General features: G+C 48.8%; 1 protein-coding gene across 1 annotated transcript; it reads left to right on the top strand.

Moving 5' to 3' along the window:
* The first annotated feature begins 6,159 nt into the window (after positions 1-6,159).
* Dact2 (dishevelled binding antagonist of beta catenin 2) lies at positions 6,160-14,992 on the top strand. The gene is made up of 4 exons (XM_028783497.1): positions 6,160-6,375; positions 10,929-11,061; positions 12,117-12,392; positions 12,935-14,992. The coding sequence occupies exons 1-4, from the start codon at positions 6,160-6,162 to the stop codon at positions 14,599-14,601; spliced, it is 2,292 nt and encodes a 763-aa protein (XP_028639330.1). The 3' UTR covers positions 14,602-14,992.
* The last annotated feature ends 3,928 nt before the right edge of the window (positions 14,993-18,920 follow it).

The raw sequence follows: 18,920 nt of genomic DNA, 5'->3' as shown, positions 1-18,920 counted from the left end.
TCTCTCTCTCTCTCTCTCTCTCTCTCTCTCTCTCTCTCTCTCTCTCTCTGCCTCTACTACCCTCTTAACTCCCCTCCCCATGCTCTGAATAAACTCTATTCTATACTACAATGTCATGTGGCTGGTCCCTCAGGGGGAAGGGATGTCTCAGCATGGGCCTGCTGAGACATCCCCTTCCCCCATACCTCACCACACACATATAGAACATATTCTCTTTATCGTTATCTTTTTATAAACACATCAGTTTGTTCGTTTGTTTGTTTTGGTCATGGTATCTTATCACAGCTCTAGAAAGCTATTAGAACATTGTGGTTGCTTTTAGTAACAATATTTGTGGTGAGATTGTGTGGCAGTGACTGGATCTAAGAGTGCCTAGTGAAGGTGTTGGTGAGAGTAATAAGAGAGCCATTTCCATGCCCATACCAAGGCCAGTGTGTGCCTTGTGCCCAGTAGACATGATATAGCAGGGCCAGAGATGTCAGACCAGAAGACAGAACTGAGGGCCTAGCTGAGTCTGGGCACAGGGAGGTGCCAATAGCAGGAACCAGTGGCACTGGATTGGAAATAGTAGCTGATGTTCAGATGAGTTGCTCATGGCATCCAGGGCAATGTATGTCTCCTAAGTTACTCCAAATCCCATCAAATTGACCATCAAAATCAACCGTCATGTCAGTGTGTATAGGATGTTCTATTCGTGCCCTTAAGAAAGGGGGCACCTCCAGCCTGAATGGTCCAGGCTTAAGCCTGGCACTTGCCTTCTTTAAATGCTTTCCTTAATCCCAATAAGCCTCTTCAAATTCCCACATAAAGACATTGTCACTTCTATAATTTCATCTCTTCTCAATCACTTAAGTGGGGCCCATTTTCTTCTGTTTCATATTATTCAGTATAGAACTCATAGACACCAATAGTAAATACACCACTTAAATTTCCAATAAGTAGCCACGGCATTATGTGTCACCTGTCATGAAAAATCATGTTTAAAGATAGAAACACACACACACATACCTAGGGGTGAAAGGCAGTTTTATCTGTAATAAAATTATTTTTTATATAAGCCCACAGATTTATAACTGTGTCCTCAAACACTGGAAAAAAATGATTAAGTATTACTTAACTGTAGGACAACATAGTCTGCTTCTCAATACAGGAAAATACATGCATAAGTATATACATGTACACATAGCACATGTACATAGATGCATTGCATGTATGTGTGCATATACATTATATGCACAGCACACACATTCACAAGTACACACACAGGTTACACATGCTTCACATACATATATGCATACACAGCACATACATACATGCACACTCATGTACATACCACATGCATACACACATACCATCACATACATACAGTCACCACAGACCATAGATTAGTCTGACATGCATATACACCTTCTGCACACATGCACAGCCATGCATGTACCTGCACATGTACACTAGTCACCTGTACATACTACATGTTCACAAATGCATGTGTATATATATATACACCTATACACACATTGCACCCATGTTTACATTGGTGCATTTCCCACTGTTGGCACTACTCTACTCCAATGGTACGATAATCCCAGGCCCAAGCCCAGCACAGGCCACCATCTTCCCAAGGTTTTGACAGTCAAATCTGTCCCCTCAGCATGTTCATCAAGAAAGGAGTTGGGATTGAAATACCGCTGAGTTGTAACATTGACGCTGAACGCCTAGAAAGAAAAGCAATCTAGGCAAGTCTTCTTGTCTGTAATAAAGTATCTGGCTCGTTGACAGGGCTTTAATGTGGCAGAAACATGAGATAAGGCTTCATGTCTGTAATAAATTAGAGTCAGACACTGATCTGGCTCTTCCACGGGGCCTTAACATTGTAGAAGCGTAATGTGTCTTTTAAAATCAAGTCAGAACACCAGAGTCTGAGGTGTGGCAGCATTTATGAGGGACACAGCAGCTGCAGGCAAAGCACACTGGGAATTTCAGCCATGCAGTCAACTTTCTTACTTGTTCCCAGAAACCTCAAGGTGGGAGCAGTCAGTTATTCACACATGGTTGACTTCTTCCATGGGGACAGCTTCTCTGTGGTTCACTCTCAAGGAGGGCCGGTCCTGATACTGCCCTCTGGAAGCAGGAGAGTGCAGCTGATAGCAAGTCATTCCCTTCCAGTTCATACGAGAAAACTAACATACGTAACTTCTCATAGACCCTGGGATCCATGAAGAACCACTGGGAAACCTGGTCACAAGTAACAAGGTATGGTGGCCTGGTGGGTGCAGAACCTGTAACCAACCAGTGTGTTTATCCGGCGTCTCCCTCACATCTGTGGGCTTTCAAGGACGGATGGTGCTGGGGTCTCCAGGCCATTGTGACGGCACAGCTGTGTAGTTCTTCCACCCTGGACATGAGTTGAGTTTGGATTGTTCCCATGGAGCACCTTGAAGACAGAGTGTTGATCCCTTCTTTAAAAGAGAGGCTGAGATCAGCTGTCAAGTGGGCTACCTTTAATGACATCATCTCCTCACCCCATAGGGGGGGGTGCCTTCTACTGCTGCAGGCAGCAGAACCTCTTACAATAGGACTACCCAGGAGGGAGAGGGGGTGCTACCCCTGAGCTGGGGATGGGGGTGGGTAGTGAATCCTCAGGGGTGAGGTTTCACAAGATCCTTTCAAAGATAAGGGGAGTTTGTGCTGATTGACACCGGCACTCTCCTTGCATAACTCTGGTTGCCTTCAGCAATACCACAATTACTGATTTACTATGGTTGAGTTACACCACGTGTACAAGGGTGATCTTTACAGCTTTGCTGTGGGAAGAAGAAAGGAAATAGCCAACCATCTGTAAGTTGGATGATGGGATGAAGTAAGTACTCTGTAACCCGGAGTACTTACTTAAAGGGAAAGTTAGCCAGCAATGCACGGCCCCAAAGCTTACTGTATGCACAGAGCTCTACAAATGTATATTAGGAATAAAAAAAAAAAGACAGAGGGTAGACTGATGGGTAGACAGTAGATGCTGTGAGTGACTTCAGGAATCATACACAAGAAAAGTCTCAGCTCCTGGGGACTAGAAAGAAGACAACAGCCATCTGTATATATCTATTGTATCTTCCGTGTTACGTTGGTAGTAAAATCACTTCTATGGCATGTTATGCAATATAAGAGGTTATTTCAGAAGATTATTTAAGTTACAATTTAAAAAAAAATCTGCTCAGCCCAGTGAAAAACAAATCACCATGTGTTTATTTAGTAAGTATTACTGAGAGTCAGGCACAGAGCCGAAGTTTCTAGAATGTCTCATTAAAGGGAACACAGCTCTCCAGTGCCAACCTCCTCATAGCCCAGTGTAGGGGATAAACAGATAAAAAGCAAGCTGTAAGATGCTCTCAATGATGCTGCAAGAAGCAAAGGCGGGGAGGTGAGACCCAGTGCCTAGACGGCCCCAGGGAAGGTAAGGGGCAGAAGGCAAGGTGTTGATCCCAATGGAAGGATGCTGAGAGAGACAAAAAAGGCAAGGGCCTGGAAGGTGAATTGCAAGAAGGTCACACAGGCACACAGGGCCACCTCCTGTGAGGTTGGAAGTCACACAGTTTTGAGAACAGAGAAAAGGTCCTCAGGATGTAAGGATGGCTGGGTGCACTGTTAGGATTCGACCACACGGGGGCAGCAGGCAGCAAAGAGGCCTGCAGGTTAGATTCAAGAGGGATCCTGGAGCCCGAACAGGGCATCCGAGGCAGACATAGCTTAGTTCATGATATTCAAGGATTGTAGTTAACACTCAGTAACAATTAATTAAGCCCCGTCCTATAAACAGAGGTTAGAGGTGAGAAGCCACCCTGCAGAACAGTGTCTGGCTAAGGATCTCACTCAGGAACACTGTACCTGCACACGTATTCAGCCAAATTGAGCGCAGTGTATCCAAATATTCCGCTCCAATCATCACAGGTATAGGTGTCCCAGCCACTTCGTCAGGAAAAGAAAAAAAGACCCCTGGACAGGATCATTTTAGGCCTTGGGCTACGCTGCCAAACTGACTTCCAGGACCTCCATGTCTACTCATCTGATTGGAAGGAAGTTTTCCTTGTTTTATAAAGGGTATGCTGAGGGGGAGGGGGCAGAGTTACAGGCATTAGCACACGAGAATAATTCTAGGCCTCAGCAGTGAACACCTAAAAATGAAACTGGAAAACGGTTTACAACACTATATAAAATGAAGAAACTAAAAATAAATAAATAAATTAAACACGGGCACAAAGCTTACTGGTAACTGTGAGACGTGCTTGAATAAACTGAAAGTAGACCCGATCATGTGGAAAGGAGCCCAGGTCTGTGCACCAGGAACACGCAGCAAACTGAGGTAATATTTCCCAGTGACTGACAGGTTCTGGAATTCCCCAACAAGACCCATGCTGTTTTCTTTGCAGAGACTGGCCACATCGTGACCCATAAATTCTGTGGAAATATGGAGGGCACAGAGCAGGAGACAGTAGTGAGAAGGCACAGGGTTGAGGAACTCATGTATCCAGACTTCAGAACCCAATAAAAAGGTAAGTCATTGACCCAGCCTGGAACAAGCACAGGCATGACAGAAAACAGAAACTCATTCTCGGTATCAGCTGACCCTCCATTGATCCACACCTCCCGCTGTTCCCTGCACATGGTTGTGGGGCAGTGGAATACGCATCTGCAGAAGAATGAAAGAGACCCAGGAGGATCAAGGTCAGAGCTCAGCCTGAGCAGATGAAGGACTTCAGGGTATATCGGCTTAAACTACAAAAGCTTAGAGTCTGCAGCTTCGAATCAGGCAGCGACTTCTCAGGTCATCACACAAAAAGCAGTAAAAAAGAGGGAAAAACAGGTGTAATGAAGTAAAAATAAAGAGTAAAAATTTTAACCGAGCTCAGTCCTGCGGACCTGTAATCTAGGAACACAGAGGAGTCAGGAGTTCCTTGGAGACTAGCCTGATCTACGTAGTACTTAGAAAGAGGTGCAGTCGTGAGACCCTGTATCAGAACCAAACAAAACAAAAACAGGGAAGAAGAATAAATAGAAACTTGTAGAGCGTTGAAAACATTCTGGGAACCCTGTATCTAAGAAGGAAATTGCAAATAAGGAAAGTGTTTGAAGGAGATTCTGGTTTTAGTTACTAAAGAGATCACCAACTCAAAGCCGCGTACCTGAATGACCGATTCTACAGGGAAAAGATACTTAACCTTCTCCTGCCTCAGGAATCGCTGCCAGCTACACTCCACAAGCCTGGGTGCTCTGGATGGAGGCAGCGGGTACAGCTGGCACCTTTCCATCCCTGCTTCGGAGGAGGAGGTGAGTACTCAAGAAAGCGGTCTATATAATAGCCACCCGAGATTCAACAATTCCTGCCTTCTGCAGACACTCAAGGAAGAGAAAAGCTTTTCTTCCAATCTGTCTGCGTGCAAGAGTAGGGTGGCAACTTCTTCCTAACATAGCACTGGAGAAACATGAAGGCTATAGACACTTGGCCAGTAAATTGCTGCAAAATGGGCGCACCCGGAAGTTTAACACCAGCAAAAGACCCGGATAACAGGATTCCACTCAAGACAGTGTCCACAGGAGGCCGGTGGGGGGCTCTGAACATGGAATGAGTTACAGAGGTGGGGGCGACGGATAGTGTGCAGCTTCCTTCTGTAATCCAGTGTTGCTGAAGTGACCATCATGGTGAGAGCTGCACACCTCAGGAACTTAATAGAAGCTTCCTTAAAGGTGCGTAGATTGTGAGTGAACCTGAGAAGCAAGCACAGGCTTTCCATGTACACTGGGAAACCAGGTAGAGGATTTTCCATTTTAATCAGCTTACAAATAGGAACGTGATTCTTGCAATGTGATTTTTTTTTTAAATTTAAAAACCTAAACAAATCCTTCCTCGGCCTATGCCCAAGCTCTCCTCTGTCCCTCTGCGGAGGGGCTCTTGGCCTTCCCTGATGAGCTCACAGTCTCAGGGGCTCAGGGGTTGGGCGAGGGCGCGGCCGGTCGACGGGGCGGGCAGGGGGCGGCCGCTGTGACCTCGGGTGTTGCAAACACCGCCCTCTGAGGCCAGCGATAGGTCCCACCCCACCTAGGCGACCTGCGGCCGGGGGCGGGGAGACGCGGCGGGAACGCGCGGCGCGGCGGTTGAGCGTCCGGGAGATGTGGGCACCGAGCGGCCCGGGGCCCGCGGGCTGGGACCGCCGCAGGGTGGGCGCGCGACTACGAGCCGCACTGGCCGGGCTGCAAGAGCTTCAGGGGCTGCGCGCCACGCAGCAAGCGCGCGTGCGGGGAGCCCTGGGCCTGCACCCTGCGCCAGGGCCCCGCGGCCAGGAGCTGCGGCTGGAGGCGGCGCTGGCCGCGCTACGGGAGCAGCTGGTAAGGAGCAAGTGGGGCACGAGAGGCCGAAGGGACGTGCTGGGGGGCGCGATCGGGGCCCAGTTGCGTGGAATGTGAGAGCGGAGAGGCCAGATGCGCGGCTGCGTGGGGAGCGCCCTGCGGGGTGCGAGCTGGAGAGCCGCGCGCGGGATCCAGGGTTGACTGCGCACCACCTCTGCGGCGGACACCGTCTTGGTGCGGCGGCGCGCAAATCTGGCTAGACAGTGCTGCTGTGGTGGGGATGCGTGGACTCCGTTCCACTTGGCGGAGTCTGCGCACATCCTGACCTCAGCCCGGGAGCAGGTCATCCGGTTGCACAGCGTGAACTTGAGCCGCAGGGCACTGTACTGGGTTCGCTTGGGTCATTGCAGAGTCTTGCGGGCTGAGGATCATCTCCTAGATTGCATGCCACCTGACTCGTTAAAAAAAAATAACACGAGTGTCCTCCGGTCTGCGGAACGTGGGAGAGGGGATTGGTGTCGCTTTCTCAGCTACTCGCGCCCATAGAGTCCTCCTCTGTAGACCACTGGGGTCCCCAGGAGTAGAATTGCAACCGGTTTCTAGAAACAGCTCAAAGTTTCCTCCCCAACACCCCTCCCCAGTACTGCAGTATTTTTAAAAGAACAAAATAATGCGCACTAGAAAGAGTGTGATAGAGTTGCGCCCACAACTCTTAAGTGGGATTATTTGTTTTTCTCGGTGAAATTTGTGTCCTGTTGAGAGTAGCTTCTTGGCAACGTTCAGGGTGAAACTGCTGTGTTCAAATCAGCTTTAGCTCAGAATATGTTGGGTTTGTGCCTAAAGAACCAGGAAGTCCAGTGTCTGAGTCACTACTCCCCAGGACACCTGGAATCTTCCCTGAGTCTAAGATCTGGCTGAGGGCGGAATCCAGCGGACAGCCTCCTCCAGTCTGTGAGACGCCCAGCTGCTCCCCAGAGAGGGACATGGCTGGAGTGGACTGGACTCTGCACACCGTTGCACCCACAGGACCAAGGCATTACAACAGGTGCCTGTCTTTCGAGGGGCTCCACACTCTGCCTCACGTGACCTCAGCCAGGCAGGCGCACTGATGATGAGTTACAAGCATGACCCATTCCCTTCAGGTTAACGATTAACTCCCCCGTCAGCAATACACAAACCCAATCTGTGAGCCCTCACTCTCCAATTTACCAGCAGCCTGTGGAGAGATCAAACAAGCTTTTTGTTGACACACACTCCCCCTCCTCTACAGGAGACCAAGAGGAACACACAGGCTTTGTTTTGGAACTTGGTTCACGGAGTGGGGGGGGGGGGGGAAAATTGAATTTTACGTGGCTTTAGCACTTCACCATTTTTCTTATGCGAGGTGGGGGTGGGGGAAGGGTGAGGGTGGATGGGAGCAATGGTACTTGTTGAATAAAGAAAACGGGGTGGGGGAAAGAGCTGTAGTACATTCTAGTTAAACCGCAGCAGAAACTAGAGCTCACAGCCCTCCTGCTGGCCCACCTGGGCCCCAGCCCTCCTTCTGGTGTGAAGAAGGAAGAGTCCTATAGTCCTCAGCATTTATCCTGCAGGAATTCTCAAGTGAGGATGGGTTTAGCATTTCTAGGGATTTGGTGTCCATCAGATGAGCTACGCCCTGCTAATTGCAGTGTCAAAAAGTCACAAAGAGAACTCAGCAGCAGCTGCTTAGAGGAATTTTGTTCACTGGATAAATCAGTGACCCTTAATGGCCGAGACCAAAAAGATAGACTTCTCTGCTAATGAAATCCCTTACCCTCTGACCCTTGACCTCCACACTCAGCTACAGGTGGCCCTTTAGACAGTAGGATGCCCTGTGAGTGTTTTCACAGAAATTTGTCACAGAAAGTGGCCTTTCAGTCCCACACGTGGGCTTAAGAAGGAGCACTCGCTGGATGGCACCATGCCAAGAAGCTGAAACATTCTATCTTGCCTCCGCTACATCCAGGAGAAGAGTTGTCCTGAGAACCCGATGCAGACTGATATGAGGATCATCCTGCTGGGGTTGACCGGTCATGACTTGTTCTGAAAGTGACAGCATGCAGCCATCCCTTCTTCCCTTGGCAGGCTCAGGTGGTGACGCTGCCTCAAGAGCAGGCCACTCTGATTCCGTAACTGTGAATGGTGTTTTCCTTGGAGCAACTGGCCTGCTTTGTGAACAGGAACATGCAGGGGGCAGATGGAGGTCAGATGAGAAACTGATAAGGTCAACAACAGGGACCTGCCAGACTTCTCCAGGGTCACTGTCAATCGCACTGTGAGGCAGATCTGTGAGCAGGGCCTTCACTGCTGACTGATGCAATGTGAAGTTTGCAGGAGGCCATGAAGGGGTAGTTCATGCATACATAACACGTTTCCTTTTGTTAACATGTGAGGAGAGGAAGGAAGTCTCTTAGATACAATCTCTGCATCCTGACCTTTTTATCCTACAAATATGCCATCAAGTTCTGGTTTTGCTTGGTTTGCTTTTCTGCTGGGGTCGAAAAATGGAAGTGCCCATGGGGGATGGTAAAACAAATTCAGATCAATTTCTGTGGGACGGAGTGAGCCCTTTAAGCTCACTGCCTTTTAACTCAGCCAGCTCCCGTTTAGTGGCCTCATAGACTAGCAGGTCTTAGACATTTGTTGGTCACCAGACTTTTCCCCTCTGGGAAAGCTGGTGAAACTCCAAGGTCCTAGGCCTATCCTGGAGCCCAGGATCTGCAGGTACACCGGGTGTCTCCACCACTAAACTATGTTTAGTTCTCCCTTGCACCAGGCCTCGAACCCTTGACCCAGCTTTGGGGGGATTAACCTAAGTGCTCCAAAGCCCCCGTGAAATCAGCATGAAGTTTGCAGCCCATAGACAGGCTTGGTTCTGGGAAGAGTTGCACGGCCTGGCTTTGTAGCCATCTGAGCTCAGTCCTGGTCACAGTGGCTTAGACCATGAAGTCCAGCCTAAGGAAAAAGATGAAAACCCAAACCAGAGTTAGAGGGAGTCTAAAGGAGAATGGCATCAATCCTGAGAGTGGGCTCACAGCCCAGCAGAGGATCCCTGAGGCCTCTAAGGACCCTGGGATCTTGAGACCCCAACTGTTAACTTGAAACTAGCTCCTGAGGCTGGCTGAGCTGTTACCTGCAGAGCAGCTGGTCCAGGTGTGAACACAGGGGTCACACCTGTGCAAGGCAACCAGCTGGACCTTTAAAGACAAGAAGCCAAGATTGAGAGAGACAGATATTGTTTGTTGCTCACCAGAGCTGGACCTGGCAGAGGCGCTTTAATGTCTGTGGGCCCTATGACTTTAAGGTAGGATTTTACAGAAAAAAAATCCATGTCAGCCCCTCGATGAGTCTCAGTGTCACTTTCTGAGTGGGTAGAAAGGGGACATCTGTGTTCTCTACCCAGGTCATTCTGGAAAAGAGTTTGTGACAGCAGAAGCAGGTTTTGGACCAGGTCGTGGTTCTGGGAAGTTTTGCTCAACTTTGCCACGGGTGGTTATAGGAGATACTGTTGCTCTCAGACACTCTTCCCCCTTCAGACCCTGTGTTAGTAGATTTGGGGGTGGGATCTTGGGATCTAGCAGCCCTAAAAAGCCGGGGGTAGGGGATGAACCCATCTCTAATAGTGCATTCAAACAGCAAGTCATACTGAAAAGCTGAGAAAGGACAGGTATTCAGTGTGTCCACATTGAGAAGAGGGATCAATAAAAAGGCTCACTGTCCTCCAAGTTCATCCTTAGGGTAGTGACATGAGTACGCATGTAAAAAGAAGCAAGAGGTAAGCAATCCTGAGCAAGATGTGATTCCACCTGACATTGTCTCAGGCGCATGGGAGCTGGGAGGTGGGTTGTTAGAACTGGGGGAATCTCTTCTTTGGGACAAGCTTCAGCTCCAGGCTGGCCCTCTGTCTCTTTAGAATATCTCTTTTCCTGGGGTGGGGGGTGAGAGGGAGCGAGTGCACATGGAGATGGACCTCACACTGACTCAGCTGCTGGGGGATAGCCTGAGTCAGCTGAGATTGGCAGCTGTGTCAGCCCTAGCCAGCAATCCCACTCAGCTCATCCTGGCCCTGTTCGATTCTTTCCATCACAAATGAACAGGAAGTTGTTACTGCCAGCATCTTGTTGCTGGTGATTTACACACGGCTGAGATTCTGACTTTGTATCCGCTAGAAAAGTAATGGTCATGCTATCTAATAGGCAAGCCACACCCCTGTGTTTTACCCTCTGTCTGCCTTCAACTCACTTATTACTTAAAGAAGAAAAGATGTATCCAGCCAACCTGGAGATTGTTGAAAGAAGGAAATTAGTTTTTATCAAACACTTAGTACTGATTAGTTTATGTATGTGTACACAGAACTCCCTCCACTTTGTGTGGACTACTGTGTGTGTGTGTGTGTGTGTGTGTGTGTGTCTCAAGAAGTTGCTTCCCACCAGTCGGCAGCAGCTGCCAGTTAGATGTGCCTGATATGTGTTTGGAGTTTGGGTGTTTGTGATAGCTCTGTTTCACCTCAGACCTTGGTTTTGATTCTGTTCTCACATCAGATTTATTCTTCCTCCTTCTTTACCTCCTAGTCACGGCTAAGGAGACAGGATGCTGGCCTGAAGACCCACTTGGACCAGCTGGACCAGCAGATAAGTGAACTGCAGCTGGATGTGAGCAGGTCTTCCTGTGAGGCCTTGGACAGTGACAGCAGGCCCAGCTCTGGTATGGCTCGTGATTACTGGACATCCTAGAGCCAGGCTCCCAGGATTCTACCCTGGGGAAGGCAGTACAGCATTCACTGTCACCCCTCATGGACATTGTCTGACTGGGCGTTAGGAATAGTGACAGCTTCAGCCTGTGTCCTCAACTGATCTCACAGTTGGGAGGTCCCTTGGGCAGCCTGGGAAGTGTATGTGACTGAAGACCTGGAGAAGGTTTAACTAAACATGCTGAAAAAATATATAAATATAGTAAATATTTAAATAATATATAAGCTAAGGACCTTACATATAATACAGTTTATAATATATATGTAAACTAATATATATTATATATAAAATATGTAATAAATAAGTTGAAAAAATCTTCTTTGTGATTGTATTAAATACCCGATGAATGCCTGGCTTTACTGGATGGCCATGGACCATGTGAATGGATATTTTACAGATCACCTTCTTCATTTAAATAAGTATAATTTATTAGCCAATCACACAAAGATGTTCCCTCCCCCATCCTAGAGGTTACAGAAGGACATCATTGGCAGTTTCCGCTGGCTTGTGTGGCTTGGTCACTTTTTTTTTTCTTAATATTCTCTGGATGGGGTTAAACTTGGAAACAGGGACCCCTGTCTCTGGGTTAGAGTGGTCACAAGGCAGGTATGACAGCAAGCCTGAAGTGTCTAGGGGGACCCCTTGTACTCTTGGTATTGGCTTTTCCAGTCTAGCCTGGGATATGCTAGGCATTTAGCAATCTCTGGGGCTGAGGACTCCAAAGAAGGAAATGCCCCTTCAATTGCATGTTAAAGAAGGGAGAAAGTACCCAAACCAACGGAAGGCCCCCTTCTGAGTATAGCTATGGGTCAGTCGGTCCCATAACCACTCACACAAGGTTACCAGCAAGAATCTGGAACATTCATTTTCTGGGCCCATCCCCACAGGCATTCTTGCCTGCTCCTCACCCCTCCCTGTGGTAGTAAAAGCAAGAGAAAAGAGCTCTGGGTCTTTGGGGCAGAGCCCACAGGCTAGGGATATACTAACTACTATGTCTGCTCTACCCAGGTTTCTATGAGCTGAGTGATGCTGGTTCCTGCTCCCTGTCCACTTCCTGTGCATCTGTTTGCAGTGACCGTCTATCCCCCTCCCTGGGTAGCTGGCTGCCTGTGCTCCAGCCTTCTAAGTCCAGGTCTGGCATGGGAGACTGGCGACCTCGCTCTGCTGATGAGACCACTGTCCCTGCATGGAGTCCACAGCCCACAGAAGATAGCAGGCTCCTGCATGGTGCCAAGGGCACAGGCCGGCTGAGGGGCATGTTTCGGCCCAGACCAGTGTCTACAGGTGAGAGAGGGAGGCAGGAGAGACAGAGAGGGACAGCAGATGATAATACCCCTAGCCCAGTGGGGAAGAGGTTAAGCCCCACATGGAGTAGAAGAGGGGATATGATTTTAAATGACCATCTGAAGATGGGAAGAAGCACTCAGATTACATCTAAATATGGCTAGATGTGCCACGTTTAGAGTGATGGTCAAGCCACAAGTACCCTTCATGCCCTTCATGATTTTTCCCAAGAGAAAAAGATGTCATTTGGACCCTTCCATTCCCCCCCCACACACACACACCTGGGCTCTATGCCAGGCTCGGTATCTCTGTGGTGAAATCCCCAGATTCACTCTCAGGCTGTGGATGCTAGAGCAGTTAGCTGTCCCGGGTAGCCTCCAAGCTCTGGTTAAGTGAGGGCACTGAGCTGGCATCCCCTGACCTCTCTAATGGAAGAGCAGGGACCCCCACATACACAAGAGCTGAGACTCTACACCCACCTATGGGCAGCAGGGACTTGGCATCTATCTGCGATGACATGCTTCTCATGGTCTCATTCCCAGGCGATCTCGAGAGAGTCCTTCCAGCTGATGCGAGGCTCCAGAGAGCTGGCACTGATGCAGCATCCCTCCTATGCCAGGGGGTAGAGGTCTCAGCCCACGCACTGGACCCCAAGTACCAGCGTGATCTGGTGGCCAGGGGAGGCCAGGAGGTATACCCGTATCCCAGCCCCCTCCATGCAGTGGCTCTGCAGAGTCCTCTCTTTGCTCTGCCTAAAGAAGCTCCATGTTTTGACACCTACTCACCTCCCCAGGAGCCTCCTCAGGTCCCTGTTGATGAGAATAGGACTCAAATTGAGCCGATTCGTGAGCTGGCTTCAGCCGAAGCCTACATCCACAGGCTATTGCGTCTACGGGGCCAAGAGCTCCCCCTGAGAGATGTTGGGCAGGAGCAAGGAAGCGATGCAGCTGCTTTTCCACAGAAGCCCTGTGGCCAGAGGGGAGACAGTCTAGGTCAGTTCGAGAAGCCGGCTTATGGGGCTGACAGGGGAGGAGTGAAACTAAGTAGGGGTGCTGCCAAGGACAGCCTCAGGCAACAGGGGCATGTGTCCCTTGTGGGTACTGAGCCCCTCAGCAGCCCCCTAAAGGAGGAAACCATACCTTGGAATTCTTCTGTCCATGGAGACGATACTGTTAGTCCCTCTGCCTGCTCCCAGGCCCAGCAGCCTCTTATTGACTGTGACCAAGGACCAGTCCTGTCACCATCCAGGGTGTTGGGCGCTGAGAGCCCGCCTCTAGCCCCAGGGCCCTTTGCCTATACATCCTGTACCACTGGTGAAACCTCCCCAGTAAGGCTGAGGATGGGCTCTCCCCAAAACAAGGCCATGAAGGTCAGAAGAAGAGTTAGTGAGAAAGTACCACGACTGGGGAAGCAGCTCCTACCACAATCTGAGAGACAGCGGGGCATTCATGCTATGTTGCCCACAGAGCGAGACCCGTCCTCCAGGCCTCAGCAGGGAGGTCTCAGCAGAAGGCCCATACTGGCCAGAGAGGCTCCTGGACGTTCCTGTTCTGAGTCTACCCTCTACCCTGTGCCCTTCCTTGTACCCCTAGTGGTGGCCCAGAGAGAAAGTTACCCAGCATCATCCCAAGGTCTTTTCCCAATGGAGGCAGCTCTCAGCTCATCAGCCAGGCAGAAGCAGCGCAGGTGGCAGTCCACCATGGAGATCTCAGCCAAAGCCCGTTCAGTCAGCCGACCGGGGCCCAGCTTGGGGCCCTCTAGGTCCCCAGCCAAGAGAGGAGGTGGTCCCCGGGCCCAGAGCAGGGCCACACTTGCCCGTCAGGATGCCTGTGCGAGGAGTGAGTCAGACCCCTCAGAGCACTCTGCAGAATGCGCCTCATTATTCCATTCTACCATTGCCGAAACCAGCGAGGACGAGGAGGCCAGTGACCACACTGCCAACCGCTTTGGGGACGAGTCCAGCAGCAATGATTCAGAAGTCTGTGTCCAGAGAGGCCGCCGCGGCCTGGCAATAGGCAGTGCAGAGGCTGGGCAAGGAGAGTGGGCATGGCCTCGGGTGTCCCCCCAACAGTCCTCACGGGCCCCAGGAGGCACCAGGCCACCCCTGCCCCCTGTACCCAAACTGTGCCGCATCAAGGCCTCCAAGGCCCTGAAGAAGAAGATACGAAGGTTTCAGCCAGCAGCCCTGAAGGTCATGACCATGGTGTGATGCCAGCGTTTCAGGACAAGCCTAGGACCCCAGAAGGTGTCATGTGATGTGGTAGCCCATGCCATGTGATGAGCAGGCGGAGGGTGGTACCAACTTGCCATTTTGGTTAGGTTTCTCAGTCACCCTCACTATGGTTGTAAGTCTTCTGGGGTGACATTCCCTCCAGCCATTTTCATTGCATGTTCCCAGCCACAGTTTTTTCCCCACCATACTGTGCCTGCTTTGTGAGGAGAGGTCTCTAATAAGACATTCCTACCCAGAGACATCTTAGAAACATGGTATCCTGTTGTGGGGAAAACAGATTTAAATTTAACTCCATATTACAGTCGTGTGAACAAATACCTACACCATATAGTTCCAAATAAAAGAACCATGTTTCCTTTCTCCTCAACCACTGTCTTGTCTCTTCCTTCCAAACATGGGACGTGTGCGAACCTGAGACAGGGATTTTGAGAGTAAAGTCTAAATCCTGGATTAAACACAGGTGAACTGAGTAGGAAAAATTATAACTTTTTTCTGTTTATTAAGAGAATTCTGTCTTTTTTTTCAACTTTTTCAACTTTTTTCAACTATCATTCATTCTTATGAATGATAAAAGGTTTTCAGATGAGCTGTTCAGTGCTGCTGTCACAAAGGTGGCTGTCTGGACCCATTACACATTACCCTAGAGGGGAGAAGGGGATGCATTTTATGGGGTTCCCTTCCCCATCACTTTACCGAAGCCTTGAAAACAAGGAGACAGGAAGAATGGCTGAAAATACTGTTACAGTAAGAATCACACTTGGGCTAGATATTCTTGTAGCAAGAAGCTGTATACAGGGTGAAAGGTGAAGAGATATCAAAACGGATTAGGGTTTAGAATAAAGAAGTCAGCTTCCCTTGAGCTGGGAGAGAGGGGAGAGGGAGGGAGAGAGAGAATGTTTTGGGAGTTTTGAAGCAAATGAAAGCAAGGGGCTTTCTCTGCAAGCCATTCCAGAGCACAAACATTTCGAAGGGGTCAAGGGAGCAATATCTGAAAAGCAGACATCCCAGTATCTGCCTTGACCTCCTGCCTGTGCCTCCTGGAGTTGCTCAGGCCAGGGCGTCTGTCTCCCTTGTACTTTCATTAGAGTTTAAAGAAAAATTAAAAACCAGTATGGCCAGAGTTTTATCGTAGAAGATGAGTTTTGGCTCACGGCCTCAGAGGGCTCAATCCATCACACGGAGAAGGCATGACAAGACAGGCCAGGATGCAGAGAGCAAGACGGGAAGTGACCAGATAATGTATTCCAATCCAAAGGACCAGTCAGTCTCCAGTGACTCAACTTCCCCAAGCCAGGACCCAACCCCAAAGTTTTCAGTCTTCCCAGACAATAGCAGCAAGCAGCAGGGGGATCAGGAGTTTAAAACAGGAGCTGTGGAGGGACATTCCAAATTCAAACCATAGCATTCTACATATCGTCCTCAAGGGTCATGGCCGCAGAAGGTACGTTTAGTCTACCTTCTAAAGTTCCCACAGCCTTAGTTCCAGCATCATTCAAAAGTCTTGAGTCCAGAGATTCAAGGCAATCTCAGCTTTGAAGCCCTGAAAAACAAAAGATAGCTATTTACTTCTAATATCTAGAACATACCACTGGGTGTATTGTTAAAATGCTCTAATTCTTTTCCCCCATTGTTCCTGAGGTTATGGGAAACCGTGGTTTGGCAGAAACTTCACCCATGAGGCTACTGGGATGTGTCTGAGCCCTGACAAAGCTATCTGGGCTCCTGCCCATACCTGAGGCTGTATCCTCAGCTCTGCCTCTTCTAAAGACAGCATGAGCCCCATGCAATGTCCATGCTCTTCCTGGACATTGTCCCTCTCTGGAGATCTATAAGTGGGGAGCTGGAAGGGCTCAAAGGTACTCCATGGAATGGATGCATTTCTCTTATCCTTCTTGGGGACATGTGCTGTCCTAATAGCTCAGCTGTGTTGCAGATTCCTGTCATGGGATCAAAATAGAGGGACAGTGACAGGTTGGAGCTACTCAGTGTCATTAATGATGTTCATCTTCTGCAGCAAAGCTGCCTCGATCTGCAAACCATTCAGGGGCTAACATGCCACCAAAACTTCTGCACTGTAGCCAGGAAGATGTGGGCCTGTCTAACCATGCAAGTGCCATGAAAGCAGTGGAGCTACAAACAAAACTCTCACTGTGTGTGTGTGTGTGTGTGTGTGTGTGTGTGTGTGTGTGTGTCCGTCTGTCCGTTCGTCCGTCCATCCATCCGTCCATCCTCTTACCTTCTTGTTTCCTCATAAGAAAAAAATTCCCCAGAGAGGCTTGTTTAAGCACAGTAGGAAACCTTCTTTCAGAGAACAAAGCTGCAGAAAAATACAAATGAGGCCCAGCTCCTGAGCAGTGCTGGCCAGGGGACCTCACTGTAGAGGAGCGGGTGGGGACCTTGGGTGGAAAATGACCAACAAGATGCCTGCTGAAGACATACCTGGGGATCCTGAGGGCCAGAGCCTGGTAGGTGGTGGAGGCTGAGACTCTGGAGGGAGGGTTCTTGATAAAGGTAACTGTGGGACTCTGGGCAGGAATATAACTTGCAAGAAAGTACTCCTGGTCTTCTCTGAAGCCACTGACTAGAAACTGGCCACACGAAGCTGATGTTCTCTCAAGCCTGACCTCTGCCAGTCTGACTGAAGTCTGACATATGTTTTGATTTTCCAGAGGTCAGAAACTCATTCCATGCCTTCTGCTTTCGTTTGTTCGAGGTAGGTTGGGATGGGTGAACTCAGTGTAGGAGATTCCAACGGCATCCTCCGGGCCTTTTGATCCACATCCTGTAACCAGAAGGGCCAAAGTGGCTTGGGAAAAACAAGGACAGCTTCTCCACCTGAAGAACATGCTTCCTTTAACATTGGGGATAAGACTGGGCCTTTCTGGATCAATGGGGTGCTTCTCCCAGGGAGAAGAGTCCCCAAGTGGTCAGGACACCTACAGGGTCAGGATGAGTAGAGAGTCTGAGCTCACAGGCAGTGCGGAACACTGTGACACAGAGGTGGAAGTCTGGTACCCATGATGAGTGGGCACTTGGAAGCATTTACAGATGGTCACTGGCAAAGCTCGAAGGAAAAAGGAAAGACCATCACATTCTGTAGCAAATTGTTTAGGTTCCTCTGGCAGAATACACCGCCCTCACTTCAAAGGGAGTAAGAGACATTCTGTTGTGTAGCCAGACATGAATGAATACTGCCCTGGAACACAGGTTTGGTTTGTCCAAACACCATGTTCTAATGCAGTAACAACTTCCTGCAATCTTTCTATCAGCAGAACAAAGAAAGTCATAGACCAAGGCTCTTTTAAAATATTTTTTTGGTTGGGATACCAGTAGATGGGTTAGAACAAAGAAGGAACATCTCTACTATAACCTCAGACATCATTCAATGGCATCTTTAGCTTAGGGGTTGATGAAATCTAAGGGGTCTGTTTGTACATTCCAAAAGGATTTACCTAACAGCCAGGAAGATGTTGGGCCACATACAGAGCTGGGCAATAAATAGCTATTTGGAGGACCTGCGATAACTCAAGCTCATTAGTCTTCCAGCCTGTAACATTCCATCTCTCCACAGTCACTGGAGTTCTAATCAGTCAATCAGCCTTCTAGAATGTTTAACATAGGTGTGGCTTTTTTTTTTCTAAGAGCTTCAGTTCACATATTTTAGAGTAATTTTCTTTCAAACAGACATATCTCCTGGAAAGAGCAGGAGCCCTCTGGGCAGTGTGGATGGTGATACGGAGACTCCCAGGCGCCTTGGGTGCACTGGCTGATGGATGAGCACCCCAACAAAGTGCAGGGCAGTTAGCGGAGGCATTTAGCACGAGCTCTTTAGAAACTTTTTGTAAGTTCTAGTGTGTTTGAATTAAAATAAAATATTATTAAAAAGAAAGCCAAATTAATGCAGAAATTAAACATATGTTGTAATAATTTGTAAGGAATTTAATTACAATCTTAGTGAAAGCAGCCATCTGTCTTTAATGAATCATTTAAGAAAATAGGCTTCATCCTGGCATGGCAGTGAAAGTCTTTAATCCCAGCACTTGAGGCAGAGGCAGGAGGATCTCTGTGAGTTTAAGTCTAGCCTGATCTATAGAGTGTGTTTCAGGATAGTCAGGCCTCTGTACAGAGACCGGTCTCAAAAAAGAAAAGGAAAGGAAAGGAAAGGAAAGGAAAGGAAAGGAAAAAGGAAAGGAAAAAGGAAAGGAAAAAGGAAAGGAAAAAGGAAAGGAAAAAGGAAAGGAAAAAGGAAAGGAAAAAGGAAAGGAAAAAGGAAAGGAAAAAGGAAAGGAAAAGAA

The sequence above is a fragment of the Grammomys surdaster genome, unplaced genomic scaffold, assembly GCF_004785775.1.
Source record: "Grammomys surdaster isolate TR1022 unplaced genomic scaffold, NIH_TR_1.0 1136, whole genome shotgun sequence".
In the NCBI taxonomy this organism is placed as follows: domain Eukaryota; kingdom Metazoa; phylum Chordata; class Mammalia; order Rodentia; family Muridae; genus Grammomys; species Grammomys surdaster.
Note: the sequence above shows the minus strand (reverse complement) of the source record. Positions and strands in the feature narration are given on the sequence as shown.